Source organism: Octopus bimaculoides, chromosome 3, assembly GCF_046866305.1.
Source record: "Octopus bimaculoides isolate indiv1 chromosome 3, ASM4686630v1, whole genome shotgun sequence".
In the NCBI taxonomy this organism is placed as follows: Eukaryota; Metazoa; Mollusca; class Cephalopoda; order Octopoda; family Octopodidae; genus Octopus; species Octopus bimaculoides.
This window is the reverse complement of record NC_142930.1, coordinates 8,869,712-8,891,160: the sequence shown is the minus strand read 5'-3', so window position 1 is coordinate 8,891,160 and position 21,449 is coordinate 8,869,712. Positions and strand designations below refer to the sequence as shown.

Genomic DNA, 21,449 nt, shown 5'->3' with positions numbered 1-21,449 from the left:
ATGAACATTTTTGCAAAAACAGGCATATTCACATCACATATTCAAGACTCCAATTTTATTGATCAGCTTTATCGAATACGAAAGACAAAGCCCGATCTATTGGGATCCGAACGCTAAGATGTGAGCCTTCAAACCAAATACCAAGATAAAAAGAAAAAGAAAGAAAGAAAAAAAAAAACAAAACAAAAGCAAGATAAAGAAACAAAGAAACAAAAATTCAATTCTCAAATAATTTTCCCTCTGGGATTCAAAACCAGAAGTCACGAAACAGTTGTGCACTTTCTAGACAAAAATCAATAAATGAATATCACATCATATTTAAGAATTTCCATTTTTATTTTGAAAACCTGTTCAGTTGGGATGAATATTTTTTGTTTCTAATATTTTATTATTTTCATGCAGATCATATTCTATTTCTCTGCCTTGATAATACATCGATTCAAGATTTTCTTAGTACTGGGCTATCGTGGTTTTCAGTAGTCATCAGGATAAATCGAAATTTATCCGAGCATTCATAATTACAGAGTCAGCATTAATGAATGCTGGGAACGGTCGCAATATTTACTGATGGATGGTTAGATACACAGTGTGATATACACGATGATTTACAGAATCTATGTGAATATTTTTCTTCTCACACATGTAGTTGCAAGTAATATACGTATGTAGGGGTAGACTAAATAATAATAATAATAATAATAATCATAATAATAATAATAACAACAACAACAGCAATGATAATAATCCTTTCTACTATGGGCACAAGGCTTGAAATTTGAAGGAATGGGAGTAATCCATTAAATCGACCTCAGTGTTTCACTGGTACTTAATCTCTCGACTCCGAAAGGATGAAAGGCAAAGTCGACCTCGGCGGAATTTGAACTCAGAACCTGAAGACGGACGAATTGCTGCTGAACTTTTCACCCGGCGTGCTAACCGTTCTGCCAGCGCGCCGCCTTTTTGATGATAATAATAATAATAATAATAATAATAATAATAATAATAATAATAATAATAATAATAATGATAATAAAATATAATAAATATAATAATATAATAAATAATAAATAATAAAATCTCAAATTTTAAAGCAAGCACATAATTTTCTTATGGTTTCTTAAACATTCACTCGAACAAAACTGTACAAATCCAAATATATGGTACCCTAGGCATAACACCTACATGAACTTCTAACTTGTTGTATCTTGAGGTCTCTGGGTGAGACTTGGATCCAACTTGTACAAATGCAAAACAAAAGTCAAACATAAAATAATAATAATAATAATAATAATAATAATAATAATAATAAAATCGGTAAATAAGAGCATCACAAACAAACCACAGCACATACCCAAGGCACACAGAGCTGTACTCGGTAATGCAGTGAAAGCACGTGATAAAAATACGACTACTGAATAATAATAATAATAATAATAATAATAATAATAATAAAAATCCTTAACGAAACTACTAAACAATCAACACTACTAAGTAACAAGAGTAGAAGCAAAATACTTCGTAAATACAAAATTACAAGACAAGGTATATCTGATGTAAAAGAATAGCTAAAGCAAGATATCCTCGCCAAAGCACAGAGAATCCGTCGCTATTAAAAACGCTAACGTTTCTTTGAACAGAACAAACAGCTCAGCTCCAACCCTAATAGATTCTACCAAGAACTTGACAAAAATAAAATAGAGATCAATGCAGCACCAACAGTAGAGAAGTGGAAGAATTCTGGAAAGAAATATGGTCGGTAAAGGAACAACCTCAGAAAAGATCTATCGAAATAACAAAACAGAGCACCTCAACAACTCTGGACCCCTATAACAACTGAAGAGGTTATCCAGACACTGCAAGAACTAAGCAACTGGAAGACACCCGGCCACGACAAGATCCCCAACTTCTGGTTAGAATATCTAACAGGAGCACATAAAACATTGGCTGAGAAATTTAATGAAATACTAGTAGAGACAGAGAGAGTGCCTGAATGACTTACGGAAGGGAAAACTATCCTAATTTCTAAATCTACTGAAACGGCAAACCCACAAATTGCAGATCGATAACTTGTCTCCCTACAATTTACAAAGCCTTTACTGCAATAATATCGCAGAGAATGGGAAAACACCTGGAAGAAAACAACCTGTTCCCAAAAGAGCAGAAAGGATACTACAAGGTCTCATACGGATGTAAAGATCAGCTATTGATCAATAAAGTTATAACTGAAGACAGCCATAGGAAAAAGACGGATCTAAGCATAGCTTGGATTGATTATCGAAAGGCTTTAATAATCATAAAATATATAAAACATTCCATGAATAAGTGGCAAACAGTGCTATAGCTCCAGACAAAAGAGGAACTCATAAAAACCAAACTATCCCCATTAGAAGACGTATATTCCAGGGAGACACACTCTCACCCCTCCTTTTCTGCTTGGCACTGACACCTTTATCTGACATGCTAAACAGAACTGGATGTGGATACACTTGTTATGGCAAAACAGTCAACTATCTCTTGTAAATGGAAAATTTAAAACTATACTGTGAAAGATAAACAGCTGGAAACATTAATACTAAGCAGTACATGGATTTACCAATGAAATAAACATGAAATTTGGCTTTAAAAAATGTGCCAAAGCAACATTGAAAAGACGAAAACTAGTTAAGAGTAAAGCAAATGAAATAAAAGAATTAGACCAAAGCGAGACATACAAATACTTAGGAATCAATGTACTAGATATGATACAACATACACAAATGAAAGAGAAGATAAAAAAGGAATATTATATACGAGTTAGACTAATACTGAAAGCAAATTTCAATGCGAAAAACAAGATAATAAGTATCAACACTATAGCCGTCACAGTTATAAGTTACAGCTACAATATTCTTAACTGAACTAAATGAACTAACCAAAATAGACAGGAAAACAAATAAAATAATAACAGGATTCAGGATGCACCACCCAAAATCTGACATAGAAAGGTTATATATACAACGTATTGAGAGGCCTTATACAGCTAGAAAACTATTAAAAAATAAACACTATAGGATTACAGAAATACCTACTTCAAAAGCAAGGAAAACTGATACAAATATCCATAAAACACGAACAAAACAAAAAAAAACTGTTTTCTGTCTTTAAGGAAGCTGAAAAATGCAAAAAAGAAGTCATAACAGCTATGAAGAATAAGAAGAAACAGCAAAAGCTGTAAAACAACTGAAATCCAAACTAAAACTGGAACAGCAACGTATCAGGATGAAACGATGGCAAATATTGGGTTAAACTAAACAGAAAATAGACAAAGCAAAATCACAAGAAGCTCAGGATTCAAAGCAGAGACCGAAGGATTTTTAATTGCAGCACCAAATCAAGGCCTTCCCATCAGAAATCGTCAAAAATGCATAATGAAAAGAAATACAAGTAACTGCAGAATATGTGGTGATGGAGAAGAAACAATAAATCATATTGTCTCTGGCTGCTCAGTCCTGGCTAAGAAGGAATATATTCACAGGCACGATAGAGTTGGAACCTATATACACTGGAAGCTATGCTAACACTGTGGAATAACAACAGAAAAAAGATGGTATAGGCACACCCCAGAAAAGGTCACAGAAAATGAGAAAGCAACCATACCCTGGGATATGCCAATACACACAGATAGAAAAATCAAGGCTAATATGCCGGATATTATTTTTCTTGTTTTCAGAGATGACCAAGAAAAAATGCTTTCTAATCGATGTATCAGTGACCTGAATAATAATAATAATAATAATAATAATAATAATAATAATAATAATAATAATAATAATAATAATAATAATAATAATAATAACATCGAAAAATACCTGAGGAATGAGAGCCCAGGTTCGAAATTTCCCCAAGACACCTGATGAAGGCTGAGGGGTATATCAGCCGAAACGCTTAGGTTAACAACAAACAAGATGAGGACAAATATCCGTCAAATGTAAATAATGTAAATAATGTAAATAGTGCACATAATTCCTTATCTCTCAAACATATAACTGAATAACAACAACAACAACAGCAACAACAACAACAACAACAACAACAACAACAACAACAACAATAAAAATAGTAATGATAACAATAATAATAACAACAATAATAGATTTTATGCATATATGTATATAAGAAGGTATCTCAGGAATTATGTCCCTATGCATGGTATCTTTGAGAAATATGCTTTACTGTCCTCTTACTATAAGCCCATACTTTGAGTGAAATTGCATAGAAGCGGAAACTGTACAGAAGCCTATCGTATGTGCATTCAAGGTTCAAGCACTCTCACACACGGTTACGATGACTCTGCTTGAGTATTACATTTAGGGTACAAGTGTGTGTGTGTGTGTGGGGGATATTCAGCCATTCTGCATGGTGGTTAAAAAGTTAAATTGTTGAGTTGACCGAACAACAGAACATTTATCCGCCGTTCTCAAACAAGAGATCCATCATCATGTTCACACACACACACACACACACACACACACACACACACACACACACACACACACACATACACACACACACACGCACGCACGCACACACACACACGCCCCCCCACACACATACACGCACACACACTTGCAGACACATATATAACATAGAATAGTTATTTTATAGAAGCGACGAGAATATAAAAAGTTTAGTGTACAGACTTAATGCATTAATATCAAAGAGATAGGAAATATTCATTTCTCTGTGTCTATACATTAATGAAAAAACGTCTAACACAATGTAATATAAAGTCAAGTCAAAGTATAGAGAAATGCGTCATATTTTTTTACAGCAAGACGAAATATCTTTTCATATACAGAATTAAGGAAAGTGTTATTGTATTTTCGCGAATGTATTTTAATAAAAAAATATCATAACGATATATTAGACATGACATTTTTCATTGTTTAACACCATTATACAGCTAATGAATCTTTATGCATGGACCTGGTAAAGTTTGTTATAAAAAAAATGAAAAGAATCGTTGAATAGAAATATGCATTTCTTAAAAATTAATGTTTACGTTATTTTGGTAGCCAGAAAGTTTCATTTTCACACGATGAATCCTGCGGCATCTTAAACAGAGACTTTCCACTGAGAGAGTTCTCTGAGTATGTAAATGAGAAATAATTATTTGAATGAAATTTCAGAAATAGATAACAAAACTGATGAGACAAATTCTAACTTGTCAGATGTAATCATGTTAGTAAAATTGATATTAACAGAGCATGTTTATATCTATCGACACTAGAAGAAAGGAGTTTCTACTCACAAGTTGCTGCCACTAGTCGAGGTAGATATTCTTTCCAGAAGGCACATTCCTTGGCTCTCAAGCCTTTACCAGTCAATAAGTTATGCACGTTATCAGCATTCAAATATAGGTACTCTTTTTGTGCAGCTGTGTGAACTGGCCATTCTTGTAAATTTTGTTCACCCCAATTTTTGTTAGGGTCCCTGGAATAAAGAAACATTAATAATTATATTAAATAAAATAAATATATACATAGATAAATCAATAAATAAAAAAGATCTATCTTCAGCAGGTTTCAAAGTTGTACAGTCTTTCATTGCGTTCACTCCGAGGACCAAGTGGCTAGGGCCGTTTGTGACACCTCGCAAATGTGTGTCAACCTAGGTGTGGGAAAACCTCTCTACACGAACATATGGATTAATACAAGACTGTAGAATTAGTGTTTCAAAGTCCGGTCGCTGTTGTCGTGGTTCATCTGCAGTTGATTTCAACTTTGAATTTTCGACAGTTTGGGGTCTGCCTAGTTAGGAAGCGTGATTACATGAATGTTGTGCTGTTGCTTCTGTATCTTGTGATTTAAAACTCTTGCATAAATGCAGTTAAAAACATGGTGGAGCTGTTTTTTGTGCTGTTTATTATCTTTGGATTCCTGTAGCGTTTGTATGGCGGCAGTCAAGAGATTGTTGATGCATGACACCCATTCAGTCGTGCATTAATGGCATCGAACAGGAGTGAGATTTGCTCACACTGGCTGCTGCTCACAATTGACAATGCAGCAGATGCTTCCTCGGATATGAACTTAGTGTATCTCGGTTTAAAGTTAAATCCTCATTCGATTAACGTTGCCATCATTGCCAATGTTGAGCAGAACTACCTACAATACATCCCAGAACTTTATCAAAAACCCCACTGACACGTCTTACAGTCAATCGTAGCTGGCATAATATTTGAAAGGCATTAACTGGCATACATACATACATACATGCATACATACATACATACATACATACATACATGCATACACACATACATACTTACATACTGGAAAAATTAGGGTTCTCAAAACCTGAAAGAAAAAGGCTGATTAGAAGACTACAGATTCAAGCCATCAATGGAACTGTAAAGATATGTAAAACTTTCCAAAAATTTAGCACATAAATACATATGCATGCATCTAGACATAAAAACGCATCCATAAAACAAACATACAAATCTGCGCATACACTAACACCAAATACTGCACACACACACACATATGCACAAATACCTAGATGATGTTGATAAAAGTTCCAATGAAGGAGCCTTGAATCTATGTTAGAGTCCGGCTCTTTCTCTATGGACAAGAAATACAGAAATGAAACTGATTGATAACATACATACATACATACATACAGGGTGCGATGGGTAAATTGTTGTTATTTTATACTTTTAAGCTTGTACGTGCCATTGTTTGTTTTTGATCACAAAATAAGTGGGGGGAAATGTGCCCTATTTTTCAAATCCTGCAGCAACACTGAAGCTGGAAGCAGGATAATAATCTAATTCTATACTTTATCACATTCAAGAATATAAACACGTTTTTAAGCACAACACACGCGGGTTAAAAAGAAACACTACCTTTCACCGGCACTGTTGTTCACGCAGTGCTCTCTCTCCCTTGTATGAAGCTTCCTATCTCAGACATGTGAGCATGCACACAACAGCCAAACACTGCGTCGCTGGAACTGTGAAGCGCACAGTTCTATACGAGGATTTTTGTATTTTATTCATAAACTAGGCGATGGCTACAGACATTAAGCTTAAGGATTATATAACGTACAAGAATAAAGAAAGAAGTAAAGAAAAAAGGACTGATTATATTGAATGTTATCGATAATATCGAGTGGAAATAGGGGATGCTGCATTTCCATAGCTCCTATAAACGAACCACCACTGACCAAGAATGATAAAAACCAAACATCAAGTCAACATCATGGTGTTTGGAGTTATCAATAGTGATGGCGATGTTATGCTTCCATTCATCTTCCCATACGGTCTCAGACTCAGCAAGGAGGCCTACATCAAGTGTGTGGAGGAGGTAGTGCTGCCCTGGGTGAAGAGGGCGGCTGCTAGAAGACCCTATGTCTGGAAACAGGACTCTGCACATTGCCACACAAGCAGGAGATACTTGGAGGTCGTCCTCGAAGCGGCCGGCTTCGGTCCCGTTTTCCGCGGCTGGATGGCTGCTTTGTACACAGACATCCGTTCGGTTGTTCGCGTCAATGGACGTCTATCGAGACCCTTCGACATTGCACGTTCGGTCCGTCAGGGATGCCCCCTGTCGCCGCTCCTGTACGTATTGACTCTCGAGCCATTACTGCGGAAGCTGGCGACGCTGAGGGGCATCCCGCGAGAACTGGGGTGCGGGACGAGCGTGTCGGCATACGCGGACGACGTCACCGTCATAGCGTCTAACCTCGAGCACATCGAGCTTGTCGGCGAGACGCTGAAAGACTACGAAGCGGTGACGGGAGCGAAAATCAACCGGGATAAGTCGGTGGGTTTGCTGCTCGGCACCTGGAGAAGCAAGCCCATACCGTCCGGCAGCGCCTCAGTAGTGGGACGCTGGACGAACGGTCCGGTCAAGTTGCTCGGAGTCTGGTTCGGTCCGGACCTGCAATTTTTAAAACTTTATTTTCGTTCCCATCGAAAAGAAAACCTCTACATTTGTATTTGTCCCATCTATGTTGAGCCCTGTGTGGCTAATAAAAGAAATCTCTCTATCTCTCTATCTCTCTATCTATCTAATTTTGTATCCAAATGTGAAAAGAATCTTCTGGAGGTTTTTAGTAAGCCCGTGTAAACCCTGACTTTCGAGTCCTTTTAGAGACATTCTCGTTTGCGATCGGAGCTTAAGTGCCATTTGACCCACGTTTATGCGAACGCTACGACTCTCCAAACGAGACTCCGTTGAGTGACACGGTTTCAGGCCCACTCGTGGATCGAACGGTAGCATTTTTTTTATAATTATAAAGCTCGAGAAGCGTTTGGTCGGCGGTAACCAACCAAAATTGAATCGCTGTGTTTTGGTTGTACACGAAAGAAAAAAATAAGTATTCAATACACCACACACACACACACACACACACACACACACACAAGATTTTCTTACAAGTGAGATTGTAAAAATGGGAAATTAGATACAGTTGTTAGTAGTCAAGCAATGAATGTTAGTAAAATAAATATTTAAAAAAAAAGTCTTATGTAGTTTGAGATTTGTATCACATTTACAACGATATAAAGATTTGTGTAGATAACCTTTTCAGCCTGTGTTTATTATGTTACGTTTACGTAACGATTGTAAGAATTTGATTGTAATCATATCTAGCAAACTCTGACCAATTTTTATGCAGCTTAATTCTATTTCTCGGTGTGAAAAGGTTGAGAAAAATATTTCCTCTTAGATAGGACGCCAGTGCACCCCAGCCAATTTTCTCAGAGTCTCTGACACTTATTCTCGCGAGTTTAGTGGAATTTAGTTTAGTGCCCTACATGTCACTTACTTGTTTCAGTCATTAAATTGCGGTCATGCTGGGGCACTGCGTTGGAGGCTTTAGATAAACAAATCAAACCCTGAACTTATAATTTTTTAAACCTGGAACTTATTTTATCGGTTACTTTTTGCCGATGCGCTAAGTTAGAGGGTTACGTAAACAAACCAGCACCGGTTATCGCGTGGTGGTGAGGGACAAACAAATAAAGACACACACATGCGCGCGCACACACACACACACACACACACACACACACACACACACACAGCACGCACTTTTCAGTTTCCGCTTGCCAAAGCTCTTCACAAGGCTTTGTTCGGCCTGGGGCTATAGCAGAAGATACTTGTCGAAGATATCACGTTTTGCGCTGAACCCAGAACCATATGGATGAGAAGCAAATTTCTCACAACATAATCACGACTAGGCCAATATATTTTTTTTTACCACACTCCTACAAAATTATACAAAATTTGACGCCCTGCCTATCGTATATATTACTCCTCACTAACACTTTTATCCACTACGCTGCCAGTTCAGAAACGGTGTGATGGTTTCAGTATTTTACACTTACAAAGAAATATCTCGAGCTCTCTGTTACAGCTCCACCTTTCAATTACTTTGATTTGCCTGTGATGTGGTTTTTAATTTTATTTTTAAACCTTTAGAAGTTTACTCTTATTATATTAATATCCACAGCTTCTTGTTTTATAGTGCTGTAAATCTGACATAGTGCTGTAAATCTTACATATAATGCTTTGATAGCTGAAACACATATACTGCGGAACTCTGATGGAAAAGTAGTTTCTTTTAATGTCACATTTTTAACGTTTTTCTCGTAAAATCCTCCAAGAATTTTAAAATGCTAATGCATTCAGAAGTTAAACTGAGTTCAAAATAGATGTACGTAGGGTAGGCTTGAAGATGATAGGGAAAATAAAAATATATCTCATCAACTTTACCGACCCGCCGGGGGGGTGGGGGTCAAGGGTAACCCTATTCATAGCCATACCTACATCATCAACTGCAACCCCTTCACAAATGATCCAGATTATTTGTTATCTATTTATGACACCTAAATGTATTAAGGTGTGTTGAATTTAGTGAACCGCTGAAGTATACAACAGAATGCTAGCAATCGATTTGAACCCCCGTTCAATGAGTCGCCAGTCCGTAACCATATCTGATTGATTTACTTCTGTGTAGGTTCCATGTTTCCTAGTCAATATCTGATAAAAGAATTCGCACTTGCCTCCATTAATCCATTCGTTAGTTTTCATGTAATCCGGTATTCCGAATTGACAGAAACCTGCAACGAATACCGTAAGCCATTCTCTTCGACACTCTATAACCCTGTCAGTTAGCCGCCCTAGACTGACAAACTTATTCAGTAATTTCATTGAATCTTACTTTGGAGAAGCTGTTGACTATGAGCCATTTGGAAATAACGGTATCTGTTTTTATGTTAGAAGTTTAAGGACAGTTACCGGTGGCCTAACTTTGATTATATGATGACTACTGTTATTTATTGTCATTAATACAAGAGATTAGCTCACATTTTTGAAAGGAATAGAATAAGCAAATATAGAGAGCCAAACTTCGATAATGATTTCAAATAACTTCTGACTCAAGTGCAAGGCCATGAATGTTGAAGAGGAGAGAGAGCCGGTTAAAACGCTGACAGTATTTGACTGGTACTTCATTTTGTCGACCAGTACTTTAGTGGTACTCCATATTTTCGATCCCTGGAGGGTGAAAGAAAAAGTTGGCCTCGGCGAGTTCTGACTTTAGCAAAAACATTTTATTCGATGTTATAATAACTCAACCAATCAAATTTTGAAGGATAAACTCAATATCATAGATTTTTGGAGACGGAAACAGTCGGTTATATTGACGTATCAGTGCTTGAATCAGAAAAGGAAAAATCTACTGCGACAGGATTCGAAGTTAGAATGTAAGGTCCTTTAATCTAGTACTTTACTATTTCTGCTAATCTATCACAGAGTATTCAGTCTGTCGTCTTTTCCACAACCCTCGAAGCGCTGTGCACAGTGGATTTGCAAAACGGAAGAGGAGAATAAAAATGCAATGCGCATATCAAAATAAAACGGAAGAGAATAATAAAAACGCAATGCAAAATGTCAAACAAGTTATATGATGCTCTGCATGTAACGTCAGACACCACTATCACGAATTTTCTTGTTTTTCTCATATTAACTTATGTAGAGGATTGTGCATGATTGATAGACTGACAAAACGACCGGCCCATGAGTTATTTTTATTGACTCCAGTTAGATGGAAACAAAATAAACTTTTAAAAGATTTAAAAGGCATCTAGTACGACACTTTTAAGTTCTTGCTATTTACAGCTATCCTCTTCCTCCTTATTTTCCTTATTCTCCTCCTCATCCTACGAAGACCACTACCAGTACGACGACGACGACGACGACGACAACGCCGACCACCACCACCACCACCACCACCACCACCACCACTACTGCTACTACTTTTCAGCGGTTAAAGCGACAACAATTACTTTCTCTATTTGCTTCACCCACTGACGAAAGACGAAATACCGAAACGTTAAATTTTATCTTCATGTCAATCGAACTTATTGCACATTTCTAAAAATTTCTCTCCCGTGGAATAATTAATCATTGATAAAAGACCATCAGTGATTGCTTCGGATTCTCTATTTTCACCCTAATGATGTGTTAATTGATAGATAGCATGAGATATAGCGTGTTTAGCTGTTTGGAAATGTTTTCATAGTTAACCCCAGATTTCACATTCTAATTAAGAACATTAATACACAAACAGGAACGATATTCCAAGTGCTAAGGTAAGACGAAAATCATAGAGTTGATGAAGAATGGTAGGAACAAAAGAATGAGAGAGAGAGAGAGAGAGAGAGAGAGAGAGAGAGAGAGAGAGAGAGAGAGGAATATGAAAACAGCAAAGACGGTAAAATGGACGTGAAACAGTGATGCTTCGGGGGAAAAAGAAAGGAATGATGTAATGCCAGTCATGCCTATTTCGAGATACACTCTCACTCAGTGCAGTTTTTTCCCCCCCAAAAATATCTACTTTAAATGCAGCGTTTATTTATATTTCTGTTGGTTTTAACATACTTAATGCAAGGGACATTAAAATGTAAACAAGAAATATCTATGGAGTATAGAGAAAAACTATACAAGTCAATGACAAATATTTATTACTATTATTTTTGGCAATTTTTTTTTCAGTTCTGGTGTTTCTGTCGTTTAGCCCTGTTTCATTCTGACCCAATAAACGCATAATCAAAACAGTGACCATGTCGTGTTGTTTATTTTCAAGTCAAATCTGACTGAGCTGGACAATGATAAAAAGTAATTCAGGTCTCTAAGAAAAAAATTATTCAATATATACTTTCTTTTTTACGTTTTTAAGGTGGTAGAGGGAAATTTGGCTCTTATTTTCAGCTGTAAGAACACATGTATCCCATTTTCACGAGGAAATGCAGAACTATATTATCCAAGGTGTTATTTTCCTAGTTTAGGTAGAGTTGAGGGATATGTGGTTGCTATTTTTTGTAGGTCAAGCTATTTTGTACAGGACCTCTTACTAGTTCGTAAAAATTAAGGTAATATGAGCTTGCGTGCGTGTGTGAGTGTGTGTGTGTGCGTGTGTGTGTGCGTGTGTGTGTGTGTGTGTGTGAGAGAGAGAGAGAGAGAGAGAGAGAGAAAGGAAACGAGAGAGTACTTGGGAAAAGACAGCGAGGTAGCTTGATAGGTATGAAAGACTGAGTGAAAGAGAGAGAGAGAGAGAGAGAAAGAGAGAGAGAGAGAGAGAGAGAGAAAGAGAGAGAGAGAGAGAGAGAGAGAGAGAGAGAGAGAGAGAGAGAGAGAGAGAGAGAGAGAGAGAAGCAGATAAACAGAAAGGGAGACAGAAGGCGTGGGAGAATGATTGAGGTAGGTTAAGAGATAGGATGAAAGATAGAGTGTGTTTGTATGTGCGTGTGTGTGTATGTGTATGTGTTTTCAAGTGTGTGTGAGAGAGATAGTGAGAGAGAAGGAGAGGGAGAAAGGGTGAGAAACGTGAGGAATGAAGCCAATAAAATGTCAAAGGAAACGGTGGTAAGGGGGAGGGGGGGTTAGAAAGGATAGCAGCATGAGATGAAACGATTAAAGAGAGCCACATATAAATAGAATGATGGAAGGACAGATAAGAGCAGAACGAAAATAAGTTAATGAACGTATATAAACAGGAAAGAAACAATGGCAAAGACGTTAACCAATTACTGCTTCCAAGCAGAACCGTTGTTTGATATACAGTGTGGATTTATAACTTTTGATAAGATTTGTCCTAAAATTTATTTATTTGTTTCTAAGGTTTAGTTCCATTATTCTGTGATAGAAGCCCCGCTTCTATCACAGAAGCCCCACTTTATAAAAGTTTTTTTTCGGAGGTGTACTTGCTAGACAAGTGACTTGATCTGAGATTGTGTAACTAAAACGATTGCAGACGAGGAAGACATACAGGGTGTCCACAAAGTCTGGGTACATGAGGATTAACACATACCTTATGAAATTATTACCCACATGGGGATTAACACATACTTTAAGTAATTATTATTTCTTATATTTAATTGTTTATGTTATGATTTTATTTACTCCATGTACCCAGACCTTGTGGACACCCTGTATATTTGTCATTCAAAAACACACAAAGACTGTTAAATTTCATGTTTATTTGTGTCGGATATTTCCATTATGTCTTCTATTTCCTCCTATAATCAAAGCTAGTCTCGTATTTGAACATATTTCATTAAGATAAAGATTTCGATTATGTCTGTTTTCGTTCCATAGTTATGTAATGTCGTTTAAAGCCCAACTTTCGAACATATTTCATTATGTCACAAATTTAGTTCCATAATTAAGTTATTTAAAGTATAACAGTCAATATTGTTTTATCATATTAAAGATTACGATTATATTTCTGATTTATTTCTATATTTAAAGTTATGGATTTATTCCATCTCAATCACAGATTTTTTAATTAATTTTTTTTTAACTATAAACAGTTTGAAACTTCGAATACTGGTAGAATTTCTCATGTAGAACACGGTTTACTCTGAACGTTTTTGATCAAATGTCGTATTTAGAAGTTATTTCGTGTTAAAGTTGCCGTGTTTGGGTAATTTCAACCAATCAACGACGTGTATTCGGTTGAAGAAAGCTGCTGCTGTTTGCGATAGTAATCGAAGAGGAACAACTTCCGGATCAGCTCTACTAAATGTCACCACAAGTCCGCAGCTAGCTTTTTTGTTGTTGATATGTATGTGGTTTCAAAATGCCTTATTTTACAACTATGAGATGCATTGTTATTGTTATGATTTTATCTTACTTTAATCAACAACAAACACATTTCGTCAATATAAAAGTCTTTATTAGATAAAAAATAACATTAACAAAACCTGAAGGTAAAACAAAACAAATACCGGTTTATACACCGGAAAGTACGGTAATTGTAGTGGCAGTGACAAGTTCTCTCGCTAGTTGGTAGTTGATAGTGTAGACGGGAGGGAAAGAGCAAGGAATGCACGGCGATGACTAGAAAGGAAGAAAGGAAGAAAGGTAGCATCGTCTTCGCACAACATACAAACAGAACAGAGTGGTGACATTTAGTGGATTTGACCTGGAAGTTGTTCCTCTTCGATTACTATCGCAAACAACAATAGCTTTCTTCAACCGAATACACGTTACTGATTGGTTGAAATTACCCAAATACGACAACTTAAACACGAAATAAATTCGGAAATACGAAATTTGGTCAAAAATGTTCAGAGTAAACCGTGTTTTACATGAGAAATTCTACCAGTATTTGAAGTTACAAACTATTTAGTTAAACAAAATTAATTAAAAAATCTGTGATTGAGATGGAATAGATCCAAAGTTATTTAAAGCCTAACATTCGAGCATATTTCATTACGTTCATGATTTTGATTATGTCTTCGATTTCCTTCCATAGTTAAACTTATTCAAAACCTAACAGTCAGCCATGATTCATGATGTCAAAGATCTCGGTTATCTCTTCGATTTCGTTCCTCAAAGTTTATCGAAAGTGTAACGCTCAAACACATGACGTAACAAGCTCAATAACATTATATAGATTTTTCGTTAGCAACCAGCCTCTAGATTTACTAAGGATCTGATTCTGGACCCGAAAATAATTCGAAGTTAATTTTAAGTAGTCAAGGATTAAAATAGTATCTAGTGACTCATTATCGTTGTATATGTTGCATAGTCGTTTGATGTGAAGCGAAGTAGTTTCTTTTTTTTTATTTATTTATACTTCAAAGATGCTAGGAAGGCTATTATCGCGAAGGGATAAAGTACATACATCTTTCAAATGAGTAGTCATCGGTTGATTTTCTAATCATTGGTGATGGATTGTGCCCTGGGGCAAGCACAGAGAATTTCCTAACATGTTTATCAGGTGGTAAGGAAAGCAAGAAGGCGACGACGATGAAGCAGAAGAAGAAGAAGGAGGGAGAAGAGGAGAAGAAGGGGAAGGAGAAGAAGAAGGAGGAGGAGGAAAAGAAGAAAAATAAGGAGAGAGAGAGAGAGAGAGAGAGAGAGAGATGGGTGTGAATACAGAAAGGGGTGGAAAGAGAGAGGGTGAAGAGAGGGAAAGAGGGAAGTGAGAGAAAAGATGAAGAGAAGGAAGAGTAAAGAGAAAGAAAGGGCTAAGAGAAGTTGAAAAGAGCGAGAGAGAGAGAGAGGGGGGATGAAAGGAGATAGATAGATAGATAGGTAGGTAGGTAGGTAGAGAGAGGGAGAGAGAGAGGCTGAAGAAAGTGAGAGAAGATGAAGAGAGAGATGGTGAATAGACAGTGAGTGAAGGGAGAGAAAGGGTAGCGAGAAAGAAAGAGTGATGAAGAGAGAGAGAGAGAGAGAGAGAGAGAGAGAGAGAGAGAGAGAGAGAGAGAGAGAGAGAGAGAGAGAGAGAGAAAGAAGAGGAAGATTAGAAGTGAAAGAGGAATCTCTTCACTAATGTAAGCAGGATCTGTTAAGTACTTTGATAGTTCACAAAATCGTAACCGGATTGTGTACCACTTGAAAGAAATAGAATGAAGAGGAAAGGTTTTAAAAATGTAAGAGATGAGACTGAGGCAATAAACCTTGAAATAAATGAAGAACTGTTGGTGATGGTATTCTAATCTGTAATACTCATTAAGCCAAGGATGGAACTATTACGTGGACTTTTAAACTGCTAGAAATAGCAGTAAAATCTCTCCAAATAATCCCCTTTAGTTCAGGTACGTTTCGACACCGCCATTTTGGCGCAAAAGTTGTTTTTGGTTCTAAAAATACTTTTCTTTTGCGAAAAAATTATTGTTAGTTTACATATCTTTAAATATTCAAAACGGTGATACCAACTAATTACTCAACAACTCAGCTACTAAACTCGATTGAACTGTTTTCTCATGCTGAAGATGGCGCTACTGCTCCTGCCAAGAAGTCATATTTGAATTAGTATTTGCTGCTTGCAAACAGGCACAAGTATTGTGTTCGTCTTCCATACTTTGCACATATAAGTAACTAAGTAATTCTCGTTTATACATGCAATTCATATAACGATTGAAGAAGTATTAACGAAACGTGATAAGAAAAAAATGTGCATATAATGGGGATTCTCTATATTTTCAGCACTGCAGACAAAGATGAAAGTGAGTTTAAATTTTAGTAAAATTGGCGAGGTAAGGTAGAAATTAAGTCTGTATACTAAAGTTGAAGAGGTTGTAAGGGAGTTAAATAGCCATTTGCATTAAGTCTCTACTGCACAACAGGAGAATACACTTTATAAAGTTAATAGAAAAGCGAAAGTCGAGGAGATAGTTACGTTCCTGACTAGTTAATGAATATTTAAGGACATATCTCAAGTTAACCGAGTGGTTATACTTACTTTGAGAAAAATAATACATAAAATGCGTGATCTTGTGAACAACATATCCACAGTTCAACCGAAATGCAATTTATTTTGCACCAATTACAACCCTTAACCAGATGTAATCGGAAAACTTTTTAATTGTTACTGAGGACCAAGCCCTAATCTTCAGAAAAAACGAGCAGCTTCAAACATTTACTGACGTCTCGTATGTGGTTTGTTTATGGTACATTCAGTACTGTCCATGGACTCTCCTTCAGGTTCATGTAATCTTAACAAAAATTAAATATGGGATTTACCTATTTTAGGCGTGTGTACTGCATTGCTTGTTGGGCAATAGTATCTTTTACCCAACAAGCAGCATGCCACATAGATAAAATTGTTGGAGTTGTTGAAGGAAAATGGACCCAACTTGAAACTTCAAGTATCTAGCATTTCAAATAAGCAGTACATTATGCTATGATAAAATAAAAGAATGATTTTTGTTATACAGTTAAGAAAATACAAAAACATCTAGCTAGATTAGACTTCAACTCATCTACATATTACTGGAACAGAAACTTCGCTAAAAAAAAAAAAAAAAAGCTAAAATGATTGTCTTCGCATTTGTACCTTTGAGCAAGATTGAAGAATATCTCGATGCTCTAGCGGCTAAATTGTCGCTAGAACTTCAAAGGGTTGACGGTACAAAACAGACATAGAAATGGAAGGTATGTGTTCCTATTTTACCTCGAGATTTGGAACTTTTATCAGATAACTTCAAATGGAGAAGACTACGCAAGTAATCATTTAGAAGTAGTTCACCTTCGATTACAATGGGAATTTATATTCCCATCATATAGGTGGCCGGTGTAAATGTGTAATATACAGAAAGGTAGATATTCAGGTGTGAATCACGGCATAAACTAAAAGAATAATCGAGATGCAGATTAAACAATAGATGAGGCATTTTTCAGTTGTGAAAACAAAAGTACTGTCGTGTGGCATGAGTGTCTTTCTCATAATTACCAAATGAAGAACTAATTAAGGTTCAGATAAGTAAACCTAGATTTTATGCTTAAGTAAGTTTATGAGAAAAGGCACTTCGGTCGTGATAATGGATCTAAGATTACGTTATACAATACACCTTACCTTGTTTAAGGCTTTAAGTGTGTGATTTGAGGGAGATTAGCTGCCATTTCCAATACATCGAGTTGCCACTTAGAAGCTCCATATATTGCTTTTAAGGTAGATCAATGTCATGTTTTCATTGGATCTAACTCAATATTATTTTGATTGCCCACAGATTTCTATACACCAACTGAGTATTAACATATCCCTGAAATCTTTCTTAAAAACGTTTATTTATTTACGAAACGAAGTAAAGTTTGTCTTTATACAAATATACTCGACCTTACTTTTTTTTTCGAAATATCTCTTTCATGTCGGATAATTTTATATTTACCAAGTTATTATTGTGATTATTTCCAGGTCAATTCTGATCCAGCAGATCTATCGTCAAATGCATTCCAGCTGGGACTATCCCATCTTTTGGTATATCAAAGTTTACACTGTCCTATGTGTCCTTCATTATTTAAGATAAGGTATGACGTTGAAGGAGATTTATTTGCTATTTCTCGCAAGTTGAACATCCACATAGAGGCCTTCTTCGTTGGATTGGTATTTAGTAGTTTTCATCAAATGAAACTTGTTCTATACTCGTTTCTCGTCGCGCATTTTTACTAAGCGTACAAAAAGCAACCCCAGGTTTCCACAAGGTAGTTTCTGCTTGCACCCATGTTCTTGTTGTTATTGTTCAGTTCCAGACCAGCTCTGACCAAGCATGGCTATTATCAAAAACGTTTCAGCTGTGGTTATCACGTTTCTTCAGATATAGAGTATTTAGGATTACATTATCAAATCAAATATGCCTCTCATTTTTTAAGACAGTAGAATAGGATTTAAAGGAGATCTGATTGCTATTCATCCCAGGTCGAGCGACTGAATACAGATACCCTAGTTTCCATCTATTGTTATGTAAATCATATTTTACTCTGATGACTATCTATCTATCTATCTATCTATCTATCTATCTATCTATCTATCTATCTATCTATCTATCTATCTATCAACCTACCTACCTATCTATCTATCTATCTATCTATCTATCTATCTATCTATCTATCTATCTATCTATCTATCTATCTATCTATCTATCTATTTGTCTATCTATCTGTGTGCGTGTGCGAGTGTGTGAATCTGTCTGCGTGTCTGTCTGTTCGCCTGTGTGTCTGTCTGTAAATAGTTTGAATCAACGAGGTTCTAGAAATTATTAGAAATAGTAACCAAATCACTTTCAAATCACATTTTGAATCTTAATGAGAAAAAAGAAAAGAAACGTCTTAGATAATGTGGTGTTGGACATATTATTTCTGTGCAAAAAATAAAAAATAATAAAATGTTGGACACAGCTAAGTTCTTTATTGTGCTTCACCTTTGGTCTTCGGTTCTTTGAGGGAGTGATAAGGGTGCCATCATTATACACAGCATATATTGGGACATCTTTAGACATGGTGGAGCCAATCCCTCTTCGAGAATGAACATGGTAGGTTTCTTCAAGAAAGAAAGAATGGCAGTGAAAATCGAGCCCAGTTCAAGACTGGTATTTTATTGGCTCCCAAAGGATGAAAGGTAAAATTGACTTCAGCTGAATAGGAACCAAGAGGGACAGAGAGTTTGAAATATTACTGCAAAGATAACTATGGCACTGCCAATTGGCCGGCTTGTTTATTTGTTTACTTATTTAAATGAATTGATTGCTAGTTGTGAAGACGTTTGGATATATAACCGTTATTGATGTTCTTCATTCTATTATTAACAGCTAAAAAACAGATATGAAATATAGGTCATACGATTTCAGGATCACGGTTGACCCGGGAAAAGACAACCACCAACGCTATCAGCACGAGCAGAAACAGCAGCAGCAGCAACAGCACCGCCGCCACCACCACCACTACTACTTGTAGTTCAATCCTCGTCTCCAGGATCTTACACTGCATCCAATGAAAGAGTTTAATGAGCCAGTAGTGTATTCGTTAGATATATTCCTTATTTCTCTTCTTTATTTCTTTAGATGTATTTCTTATTTCTCTTCACACCCTCTCTTTCTCTCTCAATGACATAGAGACACACACCTCACTATACGCACGTGTGTGCGTATATATGTGTGTGCGTGTGAGTTTGTGTGTATAAGTATGTATGAGTGTATGTAATTATTCCTTTATTCCTTTACTTGTTTCAGTCATTTGACTGCTGCCATGCTGGAGCACCGCTTTAGTCGAACAAATCGACTCCAGGACTTATTCTTTGTAAACCTAGTACTTATTCTATCGGTCTCTTTTGCCGAACCGTTAAGTTACGGGGATGTAAATGCACCAACATCGGTTGTCAAGTGATAGGGAGGACACAAACACAGCCACACACACACACACACGCACGTGTGCATATATATATATATATATATATATATATATATATATATAATACAGTTCTATATTTAAGAGATGAGGAATTATGTACGTTATTTACATTTGACGGATATTTGTCCTCATCTTGTTAACTCAACGTTTCGGCTGATCTACCATCCAGCCTTCATCAGGTGTCTTGGGGAAATTTCGAACCTGGGCTTTCATTCCTAAGGTATTTTTCGATGTTATTATTATTATTATTATTATTATTATTATTATTATTATTATTATTATTATTATTCAGGTCACTGCCTGGAATCGAACTTGGAATCTTGGGGTTAGTAGCCCACGCTCTTAACCGCTACGCCATATACCCGTGGACACACACACACACACACACACACACACACACACACACACACACACACACACACGACGGGCTTCTTTCAGTTTCTGTCTAGCAAATCCACTCACAAAGTCTTGGTCAGCCCGAGGCTATAGTAAAAGACACTTGCCCAAGGTGCCACGTAGTCGGACTGAACTCGGAACCATATGCGGTTGGGAAGCAAACTTCTTACAACATAGCCACGTTGCACCTATATATATTTATAATACAAACATATATATGCATATATACACTCATATACATGCACACGCACATATATGAATATATGTGTATATATATATATATATATATATATTAAAATCCAAATTACGACAAACGTAAATAAACAAACGAAGCTTGCTTTTAGAAGCGTTGAGATGTCTTTTTAGAAAGTTAAAGTGATTTAAAATTCTCAATCGCAGAAAAATGCTAATAATATAGCCTGAACAGGATAAACTATCCCTATTTTGCAGAGAAAAGTGTAGGTGACTAGCTGTGGACACGAACTCACATCCCCGTCATTACAAGTGACGGTGTAGTCACCTACACTTTTCTCTGCAAAGTAGGGATAGTTTATCCTGTTCAGGCTATATTATTAGCATTATTCTGCGATTGAGAATTTAAACATCACTTCTTTAACTTTCTATAAAAAAGACATCTCAACGCTTCTAAAAGCAAGCTTCGCTTGTTTGTTTACGTTTTTCGTAATTTGAATTTAACATTTGAGAGCGTCTCATAAAGCGAGATTTATATATCTTAATTTGCAGAGGAATTTGTGGTGGTGAGTTTAGCTTAATCGGCAAAAGTATCGTCACATGTAATGACGGGGATGTGAGTTCGAGTCCACAGCTGGCCACCTACAATTTTCTCTGCAAAAATAGGGATAGTTT

The 21,449-nt window shown here is 36.4% G+C and overlaps 1 protein-coding gene across 2 annotated transcripts in view; it reads right to left on the bottom strand.

Annotated features, from left to right (window-relative positions):
• Positions 1–21,449, bottom strand: part of LOC106883662 (acetylcholinesterase) — a 179,503-nt gene that overhangs the window by 36,214 nt on the left and 121,840 nt on the right. For both annotated transcript variants that reach the window (XM_052966651.2, XM_052966652.2), the window contains exon 3: positions 5,291–5,472. In XM_052966651.2, the coding sequence (XP_052822611.1) occupies positions 5,291–5,472 (182 nt within the window). The remainder of the gene's footprint in view (positions 1–5,290; positions 5,473–21,449) is intronic.